The sequence below is a fragment of the Antedon bifida genome, chromosome 8, assembly GCF_963402885.1.
Source record: "Antedon bifida chromosome 8, ecAntBifi1.1, whole genome shotgun sequence".
Lineage (NCBI taxonomy): Eukaryota > Metazoa > Echinodermata > Crinoidea > Comatulida > Antedonidae > Antedon > Antedon bifida.
The window spans coordinates 23721610-23739532 of NC_136233.1; the positions used below are offsets into that span (position 1 = coordinate 23721610).

The 17923-nt window shown below is 33.0% G+C and overlaps 1 protein-coding gene across 4 annotated transcripts; it reads left to right on the forward strand.

The window, feature by feature from the left end:
• Positions 1-36: 36 nt before the first annotated feature.
• Positions 37-17724, forward strand: LOC144850586 (E3 ubiquitin-protein ligase CBL-like). 4 transcript variants are annotated; one of them, XM_078707896.1, is made up of 11 exons: positions 37-871; positions 5397-5675; positions 6151-6288; positions 6555-6774; positions 7346-7366; positions 7622-7786; positions 8373-8519; positions 9835-10057; positions 10813-11310; positions 12646-12779; positions 13303-17724. In XM_078707896.1, the coding sequence occupies exons 1-11, from the start codon at positions 342-344 to the stop codon at positions 13588-13590; spliced, it is 2643 nt and encodes an 880-aa protein (XP_078564022.1). In that variant the 5' UTR covers positions 37-341; the 3' UTR covers positions 13591-17724. The 4 variants fall into 4 exon arrangements, with proteins under 4 accessions (XP_078564022.1, XP_078564025.1, XP_078564026.1 ...); XM_078707899.1 differs by having other exon boundaries at positions 10813-11088; XM_078707900.1 differs by lacking the exon at positions 10813-11310.
• The last annotated feature ends 199 nt before the right edge of the window (positions 17725-17923 follow it).

Sequence of the window (17923 nt, forward strand, 5' to 3'; positions counted from 1 at the left end):
GTATGCGGAAGCACTATAGAGGGCGTGTATTTACTTCCGCGTTCACACTGTTCAACAATCTGCCCACAGGAGGTGATACATCTCGATGGTGAATCTCAGATAAATCGTGTTATTTCTCTAAAAAAAGAACAAAATGTGGACAAAATGAAAGATGAGTAATATTTTGATAATGTTTTAACATATAAAATCTCAGTTAACCGGTAAGCAGTAGCGCAGGTTGGTGAATAAAGCCTTTTTACCGTGTTGTGTGGCTAGCTGCTGTGCAAGGCTAGGTTTTTTTGTTGTGTTTTTTAAGGTAACGAAGAGGCATCCAGTGGACTTTGTCTGAGAAGGAAGCAGTGATGGCAAGCGGTGGTGCCAGAGCTTTCCTTAGCGGCTTAAGTAAGCTGGGAGGTGCTGTAGCTGATCTTGTAGCACCAACAAGACCTACTGTTGACCGTAGAACACTCGAACGAACATGGAGATGGATGGAAAAAGTAATGCGGCTTTGCCAACATCCCAAAATGAAACTAAAAAACAGCCCCCCTTATATTCTTGACATTCTCCCGGACACGTATCATCATCTACGAACTATCTGGACCAAATATGAAGATCGTGTTCATGTTTTGAATGAAATAGAATACTTTCGGATCTTCGTAGATAATATTATGCGCAAGACGAAACAGACAATTAAACTTTTTAAGGACAACAAAGAAAGAATGTTTGATGAATCTGCAACGTGCCGACGAGAATTAAATAGACTCTCGTTAATCTTTAGTCATAATTTAGCGGAGATAAAAGCGGTGTTTCCAAACGGTATTTACATCGACTCTCATTTTAGGATTACAAAGCAGGATGCTTCGGACTTTTGGAAGAAGAATTTTGGAACAAGGTAAGACTAGGAAAAGAAATTAATATTTTAAACAATTTTTCAACATACAGTACAGGTATAAATAATAATGTATTATTATGTATGAAATAGTAATATTTAAGCATGAAATACTAGGTAAAAGGATACAGTTATTATTGTTTAAAAGTAATACAAAATTGTTCTATTTAATTATCTTTTTATATTTTTTATTACTGACTGTTTTTTACATTTCAATTATTATTTAAAAGATATTTTGAATTATATAATTTATCATTATTTTTTTTGTATTGTCTGTTTATCAGTTATTTTTATTAACTATACATTTTATAATGAGTGGTATGTTCGTGGTGATTATCAATTTGTGTGTAGGCGATGTCTTTCATTCAGTATTATATTCAACCATTTTTAACAGTTTGGTATAAAATGCGTCTCAGTTGGCTTCAACCTAAAAATAGTCTGACTCATCTTTTAGGGTTCCTTTACCAACATTAGTATGATTTTTGTCTTCAAATCCAATTGGATAATAGATCAATTGTCATATTCCAAGGCCTACTATGTATTTAATATTAATGACCTATTGTTTGAAAGCTTTATACCGGAGGTTGCAAGATGGTAAATTAAAGAAGAAAAAATCTCAACTTAATTAATTCAAAGCTTGTAAACTGTGGTATCTTATTTTGTTTATATACAATTTTAAATAAATTAAAAGTATGTTTTCAAAATCAATGTGGATAACCAGCTCTTCAAATTCAATCATTTTGCACTTTTAACATTTTTTTTTCTCTCCAAACATCCATAAACAAATGTTTGCCAGTGTACAGTGGGATAGCCAAATGCTACACAGGAGCACCTTACCTCTTAGCCAATGGTATGCAATGGTGTCTCTTAAAATTCAAATTATTAGTAAATGACAGTGTGAAAAACAAACAATCATGAGATCTAAATAAACAAACACCAAACCTACTTCCCTGATCACACACTGTTACAATGTTTAGGCATTATTTCCTGGTACTATAATGTACTGTATGTATACATAGTATGGAAGTCCACACTCCTTTACTGAATTTTGGTGTATTGTTTCCAGATATATTATCTCAGTGAAAATTAATTTTTGTTGTTAAATATGCCATTTTAATGTCCATTTCCAAATTCACTTTGACAAAAAATGATTTACCTGATAAAACTGCAAAAAAAAAGTTAAATTTTCTATCATCCACTCAGACTTATTGCATTTAACTGTTTACAGTATTTTGTAGTGAAATCATTTTTTTGTCTACATACTGTACAGATGGAAGTATTATGTTTTACTATTTAGTGATTAACTTTATTAAATCTACAAAATGGCCTGTTCAAAGTCTGATTTTAATAATCTTCATTGTTCATTTCTATCACCAATTTTTGGATATTAAACCAGTTAGCACTGAGTCTAGTGCAATAAAAGAAATAAACATACATCACACAAGATGTTAGACCAGCTTGTGTTCAAATGTATTCATTTGACATGGCTTTGTTGAGACAGTATTCTTGTCAGTTTTAATTTTTATTGACCAGGTATTTTTTATACTTATGTACATTTTACACTTTTTATGATTGTACAGTACTCTCCCAATACAAGACTTTTCTTGAAGTCAAAACAGTCCAAATTAATTTTTACCACTAAAAACACAACCGAATACCAAACTTTCCGGAAAAACAGACGTATTTAGCCAGCCTAGGTGTCCGGTAATTGGAGAGATGACTGTACTAGAAATTATTGAATTTTTAGTTTACAAGCACCTATCCTATCTATAGATGTATTTGAGATGTTTAAATAGATTTCTCTGAAATTGTGACTGTATACTGTAGATAAAAATATAAAATAACTAACTGTATTTGCTAACTACGTTGTTCAATCCAGGAAATGTTTTTCAAATGTATTTTAAAATAACTTTTATGGAGTATAAACATAGAAAGGCTTACAATAGAAATGACTGTATATTCCAAAAAATTGAATGATGGTCTAAGAAATAGCGTCGCTGAATTGTATTCAATGAAAGTACAGATTGAATACATTGCATTGTTATAGTACTGGATAAACATGTATGTACTTCCTTGAATTTAACAACTTTAGAACCGGTTTCTAATGCGAGATAATTAATACCCGTGTGAATACATTTCTTAAGCTCTGTCTACACTATCAAACTATTTTGACATATATATAATGTACCCAAATATGGTAGTGATATGACAGTGATATGACATCATCGTGTCCATATATGGGCACATCACATTTTTATGTCACATAAAGTTTGATAGTGTAGACAGAGCTTTAGCAACAAAAACAGGACAAATTTCATATTAAACTGGTTAAAACTCAAAATCAATGGTGATTATTGGATGGGACATCATGATTATTGCTGTAAAACTAATAAACGGTTGTAACTTAGTCAACTATTGTAACATATTCTTGACAGTTTTACCACATGACCTCATTGCATTTTGGGTAATGTTGCAGAAAATTATGCAGTAATTCATATAAATTTATTTTTTTATTTATTTTCAAATAAACTGATTATCGTTTCAATGGATCAACCCACTCACTGTAGAATCCCCTAATACTCGTGGGGATTAACTAAACCATTTATCCCCTATGTGGACCCATTATTAATCCCATGGGATTACTATTAATAGACGATATCTTATAGCGTACAGTTTTATATCATAAGAGATCAACCTACTAATTTTGATTTTTACATTTGCCTAATTTTGTAGTTGAACTAATTTTGAAGTAAATTTTGTTCAATATATCTCCATACTACCACCAGCATTGCTATGAACATTTATGTAAAGTCATGTTGTTGACTGAACATTGGTTTCCTTATGGGTTTTTTTGTTGCTGAAAGGAAAAGGAAAACCACAAAAAAAATGATTTTACTTCAGACCGACAACATAAAATATAAACTGTATAATTTGACTGATGATCAATCATTACAAAAATAATAATTTTACATTGTTAACTTCATTATTATATAGCTTTACAGTGATTGATTAAATTAATAAACCTAGGGATCATCTGCTCATTAATGAATCATCGTATGCCCATTGATTCTATAATATAGAGAGCATGTCTAATTATTATGGATTTACGCAAGTAACATAAAAACTCAAGGTGAACCCTGCTTCAATTTCTTAATGAAAAATGTGGCCCAATAAACACAATGCAACTTTACAACAATGCAGACTTTGGAATTTGAAAATAATTTAGGTATATGTATTGATAATAGTCAGTATCAGTTTATTGTATTAATAATCAATATGAATCAATAATCAATATGAATATCAATAATTAATATTAATCAATATGAATATCAATAATCAATATGAATAATCAATATGAATATCAATAATTAATATTAATCAATATGAATATCAATAATCAATATGAATATCAATAATCAATATGAATATCAATAATTAATATTAATCAATATGAATATCAATAATCAATATGAATATCAATAATTAATATTAATCAATATGAATATCAATAATCAATATGAATATCAATAATCAATATGAATATCAATAATCAATATGAATATCAATAATCAATATGAATATCAATAATCACTACGAATACAATGAGGGAGAAAAACAAACCAATAATAGTGCCAATAAAATTCAAATTCAATCTTTTTTTTACCATGAATGTACAGTAATATTGATTAATAAGAGAGAGAATGGAGAAAAAAGGTTAGGATGGATAGATTAAAAGGAACAATTGAACACTAACCTAAATGAAGATCATGAAACTGAACTATGTTGAAAAAAATGTTGAAATGAGGCTATGATGTACAATAAGTATATACTTAATATGATGATGTAATTTGACTGCTTACCATTAAGAATAAAACTACCATACTGACACAAATAGTAACACTAATCATCAATGGAGTGTTTGTTGATCACATGACATTAGCATTGTATTCTGATTGGTCGCATCTTTAATCATGTCCAATCTATTAATTAGATACTAATCTACCCAACGTGTCTGACACTCGTTATTTTCACTTTGTAGCGTTTTAGGGTTTTCTAAATTATTGGATTCTACTTAAAATGATTAACATTTTCATCACATTATGTTGGATTGTTTTTACAATTTAGGAATTGCCATTAACAATATTGTGGTGGTTTAAAAAACGACAACAACAAATAAAATGAATAATAATACAAGAGAAAATGACATGATGATGAATCACCCACAATTTAGACATTGCTAATAACAATATCACCAAAATGGTAATTCAACAAATAAAATAAATATAATACTATAGTAAGAGAAAATCACCAACAAAGGTTTTATCCAGCTGCCATTCGGGCACTGAATGCTTGTCAGTATATCGTACGAGATTGATGTGACACTTTGTAATTGTTTTTGTTAGTTTTTCATTTATCTGTTTTTGTATCTATATAAATGGAAGTAATTTTCCACTGATTTTAATGAATAAAAGGTGAACAAATATATTTTTTTTTAAATGAATATATAATCTTGTTTGTATCTTTGCAGAACTATAGTTACTTGGCGTGCGTTTCGGCAGACCCTAGCCGAGGTCCATCCCATCCATTCTGGTCTTGAAGCGATTGCTCTGAAAACAACGATTGATCTCACCTGCAATGACTACATATCTAACTTTGAGTTTGATGTGTTTACTCGACTCTTTCAACCGTTTAGCTCACTTTTGGTGAATTGGAACAGCCTGGCGGTCAAACACAAAGGCTACATGTCCTTTATGACGTATGATGAGGTCAAACAGCGGCTCAATAAATACATTCACAAACCAGGAAGGTACAGTAGTAACAATATTTTGCTAACAATTCAATAACATTTCTATGAATACCAAATATTGTTGTATAGATGAATACTACATTTACAACAAAGCATAAAATGTCTAGTTCTATGAATACATTTTAAATAGTTTGTTTTTTATTTGTTGCTTATTCATCAAATACAATATTACAAACACATACAAATGACAGGATAACCTTATAAGGTCTAGAGCTTGTTTCCATAGGGGTCACAAACATTTTTTAAAAAACATACATAGTTATTAATAGGAGTCATGAAACCTATACAGTAGGCCTGTTATTTGCTTTTGGTGTAAGTTTCTTTTTTTTCTTTTTTTTTCTTTTATTTAATTTTTTCTTAAAAAGAAATAAAATATCAATTTTAAAAGAAAGCAAAATGTACATCTCCCTGGCAAAACAATGATAAGTAAAGAGAATTCCATCATGAAATATAAAAATTGTCTTTTTTTTTTCAGCTATATTTTTCGTCTGAGCTGCACGCGTCTAGGCCAGTGGGCGATTGGCTATGTAACGCAAGAAGGTAATATCTTACAGACCATTCCCCAGAACAAATCACTTTGTCAGGCATTGATTGATGGCAATAAGGAAGGCTTGTAAGTTATACTGGAGCTAGTGCATGTAATTATTAATACGATTGCATTCTGCATCAAAGTTTCACAATTTGTGCATGAAATCTCATGATTAATTATTGCATTTAATTGTTTGTTTGACAATAATTTTCGGAAAATCAAAAGTTTGCCGAATCAAAAATGAAAGTAAAAGTTTTTATTCATAGAAACCAGTACAATGTTTATTTTGTTATGGAGACTTTTTGTTTGTTAATTAGGTCGAATAAATGACATTTCATGTTTAACTTTAGTTATTTGTATCCTGATGGAGATGATATGAACCCTGACCTCACCAGTATCCTAATTAAGCCGCATGAAGAGCACATTCATGTTTCACAAGACCAGTATGAGTTGTATTGTGAAATGGGTTCTACATTTCAACTATGTAAGATTTGTGCGGAAAATGACAAGGATGTGAGATTAGAGCCGTGTGGACACCTCTTGTGTACCCCTTGTCTGAATGCATGGCAGGTGAGTGTGTCTCTTATCTTCTGGCTGAAGCCCATACAGAATTCTACTCTCACACATCACTGCAGTTTATATTTTTAACACCTTGACATATTACCTGTATCCTTAAGCTCTGTTTCTACACTATCAAACTTTATGTGACAAAAAAATGTGATGTACCCATAAATGGACATGATGATGTCCTATCACTACCGTATTTGTGTATATCACTACCATATTTGGGCACATTACACGTTTTTTGTCAAACTATTTTCATAGTAGAGACAGAGCTTTATGCAAAATACTTTTACTTTATTGCCTCATTATAACGAACTTTGTATCCCACTATTTGAAAAGATTAAGCAATATCTCTGGTATGCTGATCATTTACTGTTGGGCCTGCTGGTGGAAGAACAGTCTTATAGGTTACTCAGTATAAAAATAAATCATACTACTACTACTAGTACATTTTTATGTTCTATAAAAAGTTATTATTAATGTTATTTAATTTGCATGAACATTACAGAAGTAACAATGTATTTGTAATGTATCCACAATTATTAAATAAAATAAATAAACTCTATTTATCTTTCAGCTAAGAATGCATACTAACAAGGTAAGATGGGTTTAATTGTTAATTCTTATGTGTCATTTCTAAATCACCAAGAAATCTTTATGATCAAGATTAGAAGCAGTTTCTAGATTTGATAAACATGCAATATTTTGCTTAGTCTATTTCGTGCCTAACTTACCTGGATAAACCGACAAATGCCATATTTTCCTCGAAGAGCGAGATATTCATTGAATACCCCTTTCTATAAATAGTACAGTCCACAAACCATGAAAAAGAAATACTTTGCTTAATCTACAGGACAATGAAAATCAAGGTTGTCCATTTTGTCGATGCGAAATCAAAGGGACAGAAAAGATAAAGATTGACCCGTATGACCCCAAGAAGATCACCGTTATCAATAGCTCAGCACCGCTAGAAGGACGAGGAGACGATAGGGAAATAGAGGATGATGATTGGCTTGAGGTAAGATTAGTGTGTTGATGATGGTCAGGGCATATTACACGTTCTGTAGTTTAGTGTGGCATGGTGCATAAAGCGTGGTTTCCACTTGGACGCAACGAAAGGACTTAACCAAGTAATTTGACCAATAATCAACTCACTTGTGTTTGCGCCTACGTTATGATTTGCGACCAAGTAGGCACCAACTTTAATAGTGGGTGGTGGTTTCTGGATTGTTATTCATCGTAATACAAAGGTTTTAGCACATCATCAGATAAACCCATTTAAATAGTAAACATTTAGTAGAAGAGTTCAGCAAAGGTTGTCATTATATGTTACTTGTAATGCTTATTATGTATTGCAATTTATAACAAACTGTTTTTCATTTTTATAATTTGTCCGCATGTTTTCTAACAGTTTTGTATTTAATATTATGCAGCAAAATATTCATTAAAAAATCTGAATTTTTGCGCTGATATATAATATACTTATTTTAATATAATATTCTTTATTTCTCGTCGTCACTACATTTTGTGTGATCATTTTCACTAATAAATATTGCTACTTGAAGTATCTATCGATAGTAATATGCCACCTTTTGTTTTCATAGGACCCATCTCATTGGACAATTGCTATACCTACTACCGCACCGAATAATAGCGGTACAACTAGCACAGTAACTACCACTACCACCACATCTAGTGGCTCCGCCCAGAACACCCCAGACACTTCTAAAAAACCCACCGCTACTAACAAGGTACAACCACTATTAATGACAGGGACCAGAACGATGAGTCACAAATCTATAAATAACCAATATTTGTGGCAATTTCTACTATCAGCTTTTTTTTTGTTGCTTTTACCTAAAATCATGCATTTGTTAGCGTCGGCCAAATCAACTTTTATTAATCAATTGTTTACCATTAAACACAACATTTCAATTTGCACATAATATAAATAATATTTTGTTAATTTCTCTTTAAAATAAAAATCCATATTTTATGTTATTATTTCATGGTGTACAGGTTTTACTAAATTTGTGGTCAGTGTTTCTCTGTCTCTGTCATTTCTGCAGTTTCATATATTAACATAGTTTAATGAATTCGCATTTTTGATTACTAATAATACCATTAAAACAGGGATGTAACTTCAAAGATCCTAGAGTGCAGGGGTGGGGGAATATCTGCAATATTACCAATGATCAAGGAGATGCTTAGAATGGGTGTAACTTCAAAGATCCTAGAGTGCAGGGGTGGGGGAATATCTGCAATATTACCAATGATCAAGGAGGTGCTTAGAATGGGTGTAACTTCAAAAGATCCTAGAGTGCGGGGGTCGGGAATATCTGTAATATTACCTTGGAATGGGTGTAACTTCAAAGATCCTAGAGTGCGAGGGTGGGGAATATTGTATCTGCAATATTACCAATGATCAAGGAGGTGCTTAGAATGGGTGTAACTTTAAAGATCCTAGAGTGCGGGGGTGGGGGAATGTCTGTAATATTACCAATGATGAAGGAGGTGCTTAGAATGGGTGTAACTTCAAAGATCTTAGAGTGCGGGGGTGGGGATATCTGTAATATTACCTTGGAATGGGTGTTAGGTGTGGTGTAAAATTTCACGATGAATAACAAAATGATATGCTAAGTACCCACTGACCCAACTAAGTTACATCCCTGCAGTTTTATTGAAGAAATATAATGTTACATGTTGTGAATAGATTTAGTTGTAGAATGAAGTTGGGTTTTTTGGTTAATGTACTACACACAATAGGGTATACTAATTATGCAGTACCAAAGTTTATTTACTGCATGTAGGAGAGTTGGACAGACACGCCCTTTGGGTTGGAGAGACACGACCTTTGGTGATAGTTGTCTTTGACAGCTATTGACTCTCCTCAGTGCTTCCTTTTTATGTTTATGTTTCACTGAAAGGAATATATCAATCAATGTAGTTCCTGGTGTGGTTCAGTGTTAGCTGGTATTTTGCTTGTTATGCCTTTAAAAATTAAATAACTTTTAAAATAAAAAATGCAAGTAATAGGACAGGTAACTTCAATAATACCTTTTTCAGCCGTCTGAGCCGACCTATGCTATGCCAAGTAGAACGAAGGATGTTGTGGGTAAAAATGCACCAGCTCTTCCGCCACGAAGGTCACCTCCGAACAACTCACCTGAGAGGTCGTCCATCAAACAAACCAACGGAACTGACTTCAGGCGACCAGAACTTCCTCCTAGACGATACGACGACTCTGATTCAGAAAACAAGTGTGATGAAATGTACCAAAATACTTCAGGTAATGACCTATGACCTGAGAAAAAAAAGAAAACAAGAAATGAAAGTGAAAGGTTTTGAGGAAATTACCAAACAAAATGTGCATATGAGGCATAGATATTGAAAACTATTTCATAAATTACTCTCAACAAAATAAGTGTGGGAATGGCATTTGAATTAGTGTGAATGAATGTTAAACATTTGAATTAGTGTGAATGGATGTTAAACATTTGAATTAGTGTGAATGGATGTTAAACATTTGAATTAGTGTGAATGGATGTTAAACATTTGAATTAGTGTGAATGGATGTTAAACATTTGAATTGGTGTGAATATATTTTTTAATTATTTGCATGCTTGTAATTATTAAAGGTTTACGGTACAGGTTCAAATATAAAGCTTAGGCCTACCCTGTTAAGCTCTGTCTACACTATCAAACTTTATGTGAAAAAAAAGTGATGTGCCCGTATATGGAATATTTGGGCACATCACATTTTTTTGTTTGATAGTGTAGACAGAGCTTTAGTATTACTCTCTTCTGGTGGAAAATAAGTATTGTCATCTTTATGTGAAATCTATGTGGTGTACCAGATTTAATCATCTTAAACTTCTTTTAAGTCTGAACTTATGAGGTCTGAAGACTACTAACGGTAGAGGGTAATTTTACTTTAAATTCAAACTCATCCAAATTTAGCAGTACAGCACATAAAGCTGCATTTGACAAGTGGCAGTAATCTTTATTTCCTTGCAACAATTTTTCTTTTGCTTATTACAACAGGTCTATTGAGTCAAGACTATGACATTCCACCGCCAACCAGCAGCAACCAAGCCTCCTTCATTCCACGAACCTCACTTACACATAGTCAGTCTATTGACGTTTCCTTAGCTAACCCCATATATGATATCCCACCGCCCCAGGCATCTCAACGAAGCAAACTGAATCGCAACAGACCACAATCCTGTACCAATCCTTTCCAACTGTCTATGAATGACATGCGGGGTGAGTCAGACATGCCTGATATGGGTGGTGCCCAACGCAGCCAAGAAGAACCAAGTAAGCCTTCTTTCACCCATGTGGAGCCACTTTATGTTAACACATGTGGTCATCTACTACTTCACTCAAATATAAGTGCACCCAGCTCAAAACCTTCAGTAACAACGAGTAATATGACGACAAGTGGGCCGTCGTCATCGTCGCCATCTTCATCTATGTTATGTTCTACATATCAAAATCTTAACGATCTACCAACTTCATCTCAATCTGTTAAACCGCTAGGTAGGCTAACCTCTCTGGTTCATTAATATTCTATCTGCTTTCATTATTAACATTAAGCTCTGTCTAAAATATCAAACTAGTTTGACAAAAACAGTGTGATGTGTCCAAATATGGTAGTGCTATGCTCAAATAAGGTAGTGATATGACATCATTACATCCATATATGGGCACAATCACATTTTTTTGTCACATAAAGTTTGATAGTGTAGGCTTTATGGACTGTCTTGTGTCGGTATCTGTACACTAAAGTTGCTATACACTGTGGAATTGGTTTTTAAATAGTGTGTTCTTAGATAACATTACATCCCAAATCTGACATTTGTTCCTGGATTGAAAATGCCAGTTAAGCATTTTTCAAACATTCTATTCAGTGTATGGTAACTTTAAAATAAAATTTAATCTTGCACATTTATGGACTAAGTATAGTAATGCCATCATAATATAATATTTCTAGACACTAATGCATTATTTTCATATTATTCCCTGCTTAAAGTTCTTGCTTAATAGATTTTAAGTACCATACTGACTTTGGTTTAAGCTCCACCCACTAGAGTGTTGTCTCAACCTAGATATGTATTTAGTTGCATGGACAAATAATGAATGCTAAAAATTAAGGTATGGGGTCCTCCCTTCCTTTGGAAGATAAAAAAGGAGAGGGAGGACCCCATACCCTCATTCATCGTTAGCCTGGCTTGTACCTGTGTCTGCACTATTTAATTAAATCTATTAATAGCTATAAATTGTACAGTGAATGCATGCTTTAGTAGATGCATGCTTTAATAGTCTTGAAAGCATAGAGTTATTATATTAAAACTAAAGTCAACGGAAGAGAAATGATGTGGACAGGGCAGGGACTCCCAATACCAGACACCTTTGGACTGGCCAAATATGTCTGGTTTTCCAGAATGTCTGGTATTCAGAATGTGTTTTTAATGGTAAAGAGGAATTTTGGACCTTTTGGACTTCTTGGTTGAGAGAGTTTCCCGTTTTCTGAAAGTCTGCATGTGTCTACTTCCCCCAAGGGGTGCATGTGTCTACTGCATCAATGTCTTATTTTTAATTATTTCAGTTTAATCATTTGAAAGTAGAGAAAACAAAACACCAGTTTATGAGACCTAATAAGCTTTAAGTGAGTTGTCCAATCACAAGCGAAAATTTGGATTATTCATTACATTGTGATTGGTCAATACACTTAGAGTTGACTTGCATCCTTACGATGCATCTAAATGGCAACCAAGCTTAAGCTTGTTGCTTATAATGTTATAGTATTTTAACAAATACTATATCAAACAGATATTGTTTTCATAAATTCAAACTATACGGTGATTTGTTTAGTGCGCCGGACGCCAGATGATTATGATATTGTTGGTCTTGGATTAGTGGAGAAAGGCAAAGGTTTGGCATTATCAAGACGTAAGGTACCTTCACCTCCTGTACAGACGCCACCAACCAACACTTCACCACAGCATGTAGGTTTTAGATTCTTATTTTGACTAAATAATGCCTGTATTACTACCAGTGAGTGAGTGGCCAAGCGGTTAAGACAGTGGAACCGTAATCTATTGCCTTATGGGTTCTAGGCTCACTCGTTCCATGGTTCTCGTGGTAGAACGAGTCTTTTTGGATAAGAACTACTGTATAAACCATAGGTCTAGTGTACACAAAATGCTCATGTGCACTTTAAAGAACCCAGTACATCTTTTAGACGAGTAGGGGGAGTAGGAATAGGGGGATATTATATATATATTATTATTATAAATAAGCTTGTAATGTAACCTACCGTGTAGATTGATAGATACAGTAGACCAGTGCTTTGGGACACTGATATTCTTTCTTCTGAACAAGGTCCAATATGTCACTATGACCAACCCCTATTCAGGGAACACTTTGTTGGGTCTGAAGGTGGTCCATTACTAGAGACCATTTTGCAATTTATTATCTGTAAAATTTAAATCATACCTAATCTGAATCATAATCATTGTTATCTTACAGCCATTAGCCACTTCATCGGTTCCTACTCCAGATGTAGTGAACAACGATACCTCGACACAGAACCTGAACATCAGGCCTTTACCAAAACCACCTGCTGCCGAAGAACCGCCAGCAGTCAAGTCAGGAGGGAGCACGCCCTCAAGAGTGGCATCGCCAGCGCCAACGCCATCACCAGTCGACATTTTAAGCAATGAAGGTTTTGATCGCAATATGATTATGAAAGCTTTGAAAATCACTGAAGATAATATTGCAATGGCCCGTCAGATTTTGCTAGATTTTGCTAAGTAAAACCAGGTTGAGGTCGGAATTATGCCTCTCTAGTTGGAAAAATACTTACCGTATATCCTCTGGTATAATCCCACCCCTAGAAATTGGGCCGACTTTGGGGGGTGGGACTAAGTATACCCGAGGAAACCCTGAGTGGTAAGCATATCTTGTAAATCTGAACTGGCTAAAGAGGGCCGGGGCCTACAGTACATCCAGACCAAAAGTCAATACTGGGACTATACCCGGGGATATGCCAGTTTATGAAATCATACATAAAGTAGGGGGTGGGATTAGACTTGAGGATATATGGTAATTTAATTTTAAATTGGTCATTATGACCAGTTTTACAGTGCATCATCATGTAAAGTCAAACTGGTATAAATTTGATGATAAATATTTAGTTTCTGTCAAAAGTCTAATTTGACAAAAAAGTTGGACAGTTATTTTAAATTGTTATCGACACAGTTGCTTATACTTCTATTGTTGTCATGGTGACTGTGATTATTTAAACATTGTAAGCTTTCACTATTATATCTAATTAATATTGTTAATATTTTTGTCTAAATTTAATGTTTTCAAACTATAAATTGATAATTTTACCAAGTTTTTATCTCTTCAAATCCAAATTTAAGAATAATACTTCTGAATTTTTATAGAATTTCATTATAGATAATTTGTCCTAATTTAATGAACCTTCGAAGATATTAATGCATTTTTGATAGCAGTTTTTGTTTGGCAGGACTCGCTAATTGACCATAAACTAATGAAGATTAAGCTTTAAAATAATAATAAAATAGTTTTGTAACTTAAGTATTCGCTTTAGAAACATTCTACAACTCTAATCAAAAACATTTCATCCTAAATATTTATGAGTATGTTGTGTTTAAATTTGTCTATGTTACTGTTACTATTGTTAGCATGATGTTTACTTCATTAAGATGGTTGATTTTGTAAATTTTATCAGTTCTTTATTGACAAAATTGTGTGGTTTTACTGCAATAATTTTAAAACTAAATTTCTCTATTGTTTGCCACTAACTTTCAGTTATTAGAAGGTTGTTGAATATATTCAGTAATAATTGTAGTCAAAGATAGATGTTGTTATATACCAACTATAGTAATCTCAGATTATACTATTTGTTAGTAACTAACCTGTGTAAGTTGGTTACTTACCACCAAAGTTAGCGATAATGAACTTAGCGGGTAAGTTGACTTGGCCTGAATGGACCCAATTTCACTATGTCTATAACAGGTAACTGAATTTAAAATTGGATGAAATAAAAATAGATGGACATATCTAAGCTTAGTTCCCACTAGGACACAACTCAAAGACCAGTGACAATAAATGGCTCGAAAGGTCAACTGGGGTCATTGTGTGAACCACCTGTTTTACTCCTGCTATTTTAACAAAACCTCTTTATATTATATTTATATTTTTTGTTAAATTTAATTTTAGTACAAATCCTAGACTGTATAATAAGTATATTCATATTTTCAAGTTACTCTCTTCATTTAAGATGTTTTTAAATTAATTATTGTTTGTACTATAAGTAGTGTAATAATGATAAATGCTTGTACATACAAACACGCCGAGTTGAAAACACATAAATGCAATGTGTTGATTAAGTAAAAGAATTGTTAAGGGTAACATACCCTTTGCATTATCCAAAACTAATAAGATTTAAAGGAAATTCCTAAAAACCCTATTGGTATAACCCACCACTGTACCCACTGAGTGTTCTGTGTCTGTGTAGTTTCAATGTGTATATTTTTGTTTATTTTTAGTTGTATTTATAGAGTTATATATCTTCAGTTTAAGCATTTATGAGACTAGATGAACAAACTAATTAGCCAATTCAGACTCATTAACGATTAATTTGGCTTATATATATTAGAATTACTACCTATAATGCTAGAATAATAAAGCTCTGTCTACACTATCAAACTTTATGTGACAAAAAAATGTGATGATTGCCCATATATGGACATGATGATGTCATATCACTACCATATTTAGGTATATCACTTTCATATATTGGCACATCACACTTTTTTTGTCAAACTAGGTTGATAGTGTTCCTTCTGTTCAGTATTGCATGAAAATATTTCTTTAATGATTTAACAATTCCTTTCAGTTAAATCTAAGCCTATTTTGTATATTTGTTTTATGGCAATTAGTAGTGGACCAACACATATTAGCTATAAGCTCTACATCAATGCATGTAGTAACTATGTATCTATTTCAAACCTAGTGTTTTAATGTTGTTACAAACATTCATATTATTTTATTATACTGCACCAAGATCATTAAAAACAAATGCTGTCATGTGATGTCAATTTTTAAAATTTCAAACATTTATTTTCTTTCAATCAATTGAAATGACTCATTCTCATACTTGATAAGGTAGGTAGTGAAAGTGACACAACGTGACTGGTGTGTATGGGGTGCCATAAGTAGCAAAGTGTATGTGTACAAGTACACATTTTAAATGGAATGAGATTCACTAAAACTGAATGTTGTGACTTTTTTGTAAACTACTGTATCTTTTAAAGATTGTAACCCTTCCAGTTTAGCCCAGTGGGTTAACTGATATTCAGATGTAGATATTAGTTAGTTTTCAACTATCAATGGATGAGTACCAATCGACTACTACCCATGTGGACGTGAACTTTGTACACGTTCACTCAAATCGTAAAGTCCCTATTCATAGTAAATACTGTACATCAATTTCAGAGAACATTGACTAGTTGCACTGTTATTAAGGGATGTAAATTCATATTAGTTTGGCACAAGAGATACTGTATTTAGGCATCACATGACAGAACATTTATTTGTGAACATTATTATGTGTAATAACATTTTTATTTATGATCTTGCTGCAATGTGATCATCTCTTTTTTGTGGTGCATATTTTGACTACATTCGCAGCATGTAAAATATTACATCTTTCTATATTTTTGTACAAATATTGTATATGCAAGTATTTTATGTTTGATCAATATTATTTTTTATATTCTGTTTTCACTTTATAATTTGTATTATTTTGTCATAGCAATGTAAAATCCCTTTATCATTAACCCAATATATACTTTGTTTTTAGTAAAATTGATATTAGACTTAAAATTTCAAAATCTGTTTTCTTTATAATGTTGACAATTTTATTGTAAATACCCGAGACTTACATAGATTTTTTTCATTGTAATTACCGTACTTGTGCAAGTAAGAGGAATGGGTTTCATTTATTAGGCACAAGCGGTCAAGAAGTTGCACAATCAGTCAGTTGTATCAGCAACAAAGTACCATAACACATCAGTGTCTGCAACCCCTAATGGTACTGTTTTCAATGCTTTGTGGGACAGGTTGAATTATTACTGTAATAAATTATTCTTTCTGAAGTATGTGAAATATCTGCATTAATAACCCGCCAAATAATGTTATAATTAGTACAAGATTGTAATGAATGAAGGTGCTTGTTTAATTGGCTTGTAATAACTGAAGAGAGGCAGTGGCGTAATGACTATGAGCGGTCACTGGCTAAACCCAGGGGCTCCGGAGCTCATGGGTGCTCAGAGGAAAAAACAGGCAATAAAATATTTTTAAAAAGGCTATAAACGCCCGAGGCCTCCAGCGTTGGAGGGCCACTTAGTTCCTAAACCAGCAGCCTCTGTGTTGCGCCACTGGGGAGGTGCTTATCCTGCTCATTAATGGGATAATAATGCACCAACTTGCATAGGTACGGTAACAGATTGGTTTTCACCAATACATTTTGTTTATAGTGAAAATTATTTTATGATAGCATTTCATAGAAATATATTTGGGAATAAGTTAATGATAGCTCCATTGATGTTATGGTACGCGTAGGATCACAAATTGCGACTTTTAAATTTGACATTTTCCAAATTACAGCCCAAGTTCTTCAGACTACAAACGTGGTGGTTATTAATGCTGCCACCACTTGCTTGCTATAAGATTCATTGTACAGTAGTTAGGTATTTAAACTGCTATCTGTGACAGGTAATTCCATTATGAAATTAGGGGTGTAATTATGTGTGGAGGCTGATGTAGTAATACCTGATGTTTTTTGGAGTAAACACTGTTGCGTGTAATCATGTAATACCACAAAAGAATACAATAAATTGCTATTTATATGCTCAATACAGATATCTCAGTTTGTTTGTTTATCTAGAGATAATTAAGGTTTAGTGTATTTCTAGTTCAAAAATACTATAGTACTTCATTTGGCAGGCTTAGCAGATGGCTCACACTAGGGCCTTTTGCTTGTTGATTGCTTAAGCTCTGTCTACACTATCAAACTGGTTTGACAAAAAAGTGTTATGTGTCTAAATGTGGTAGT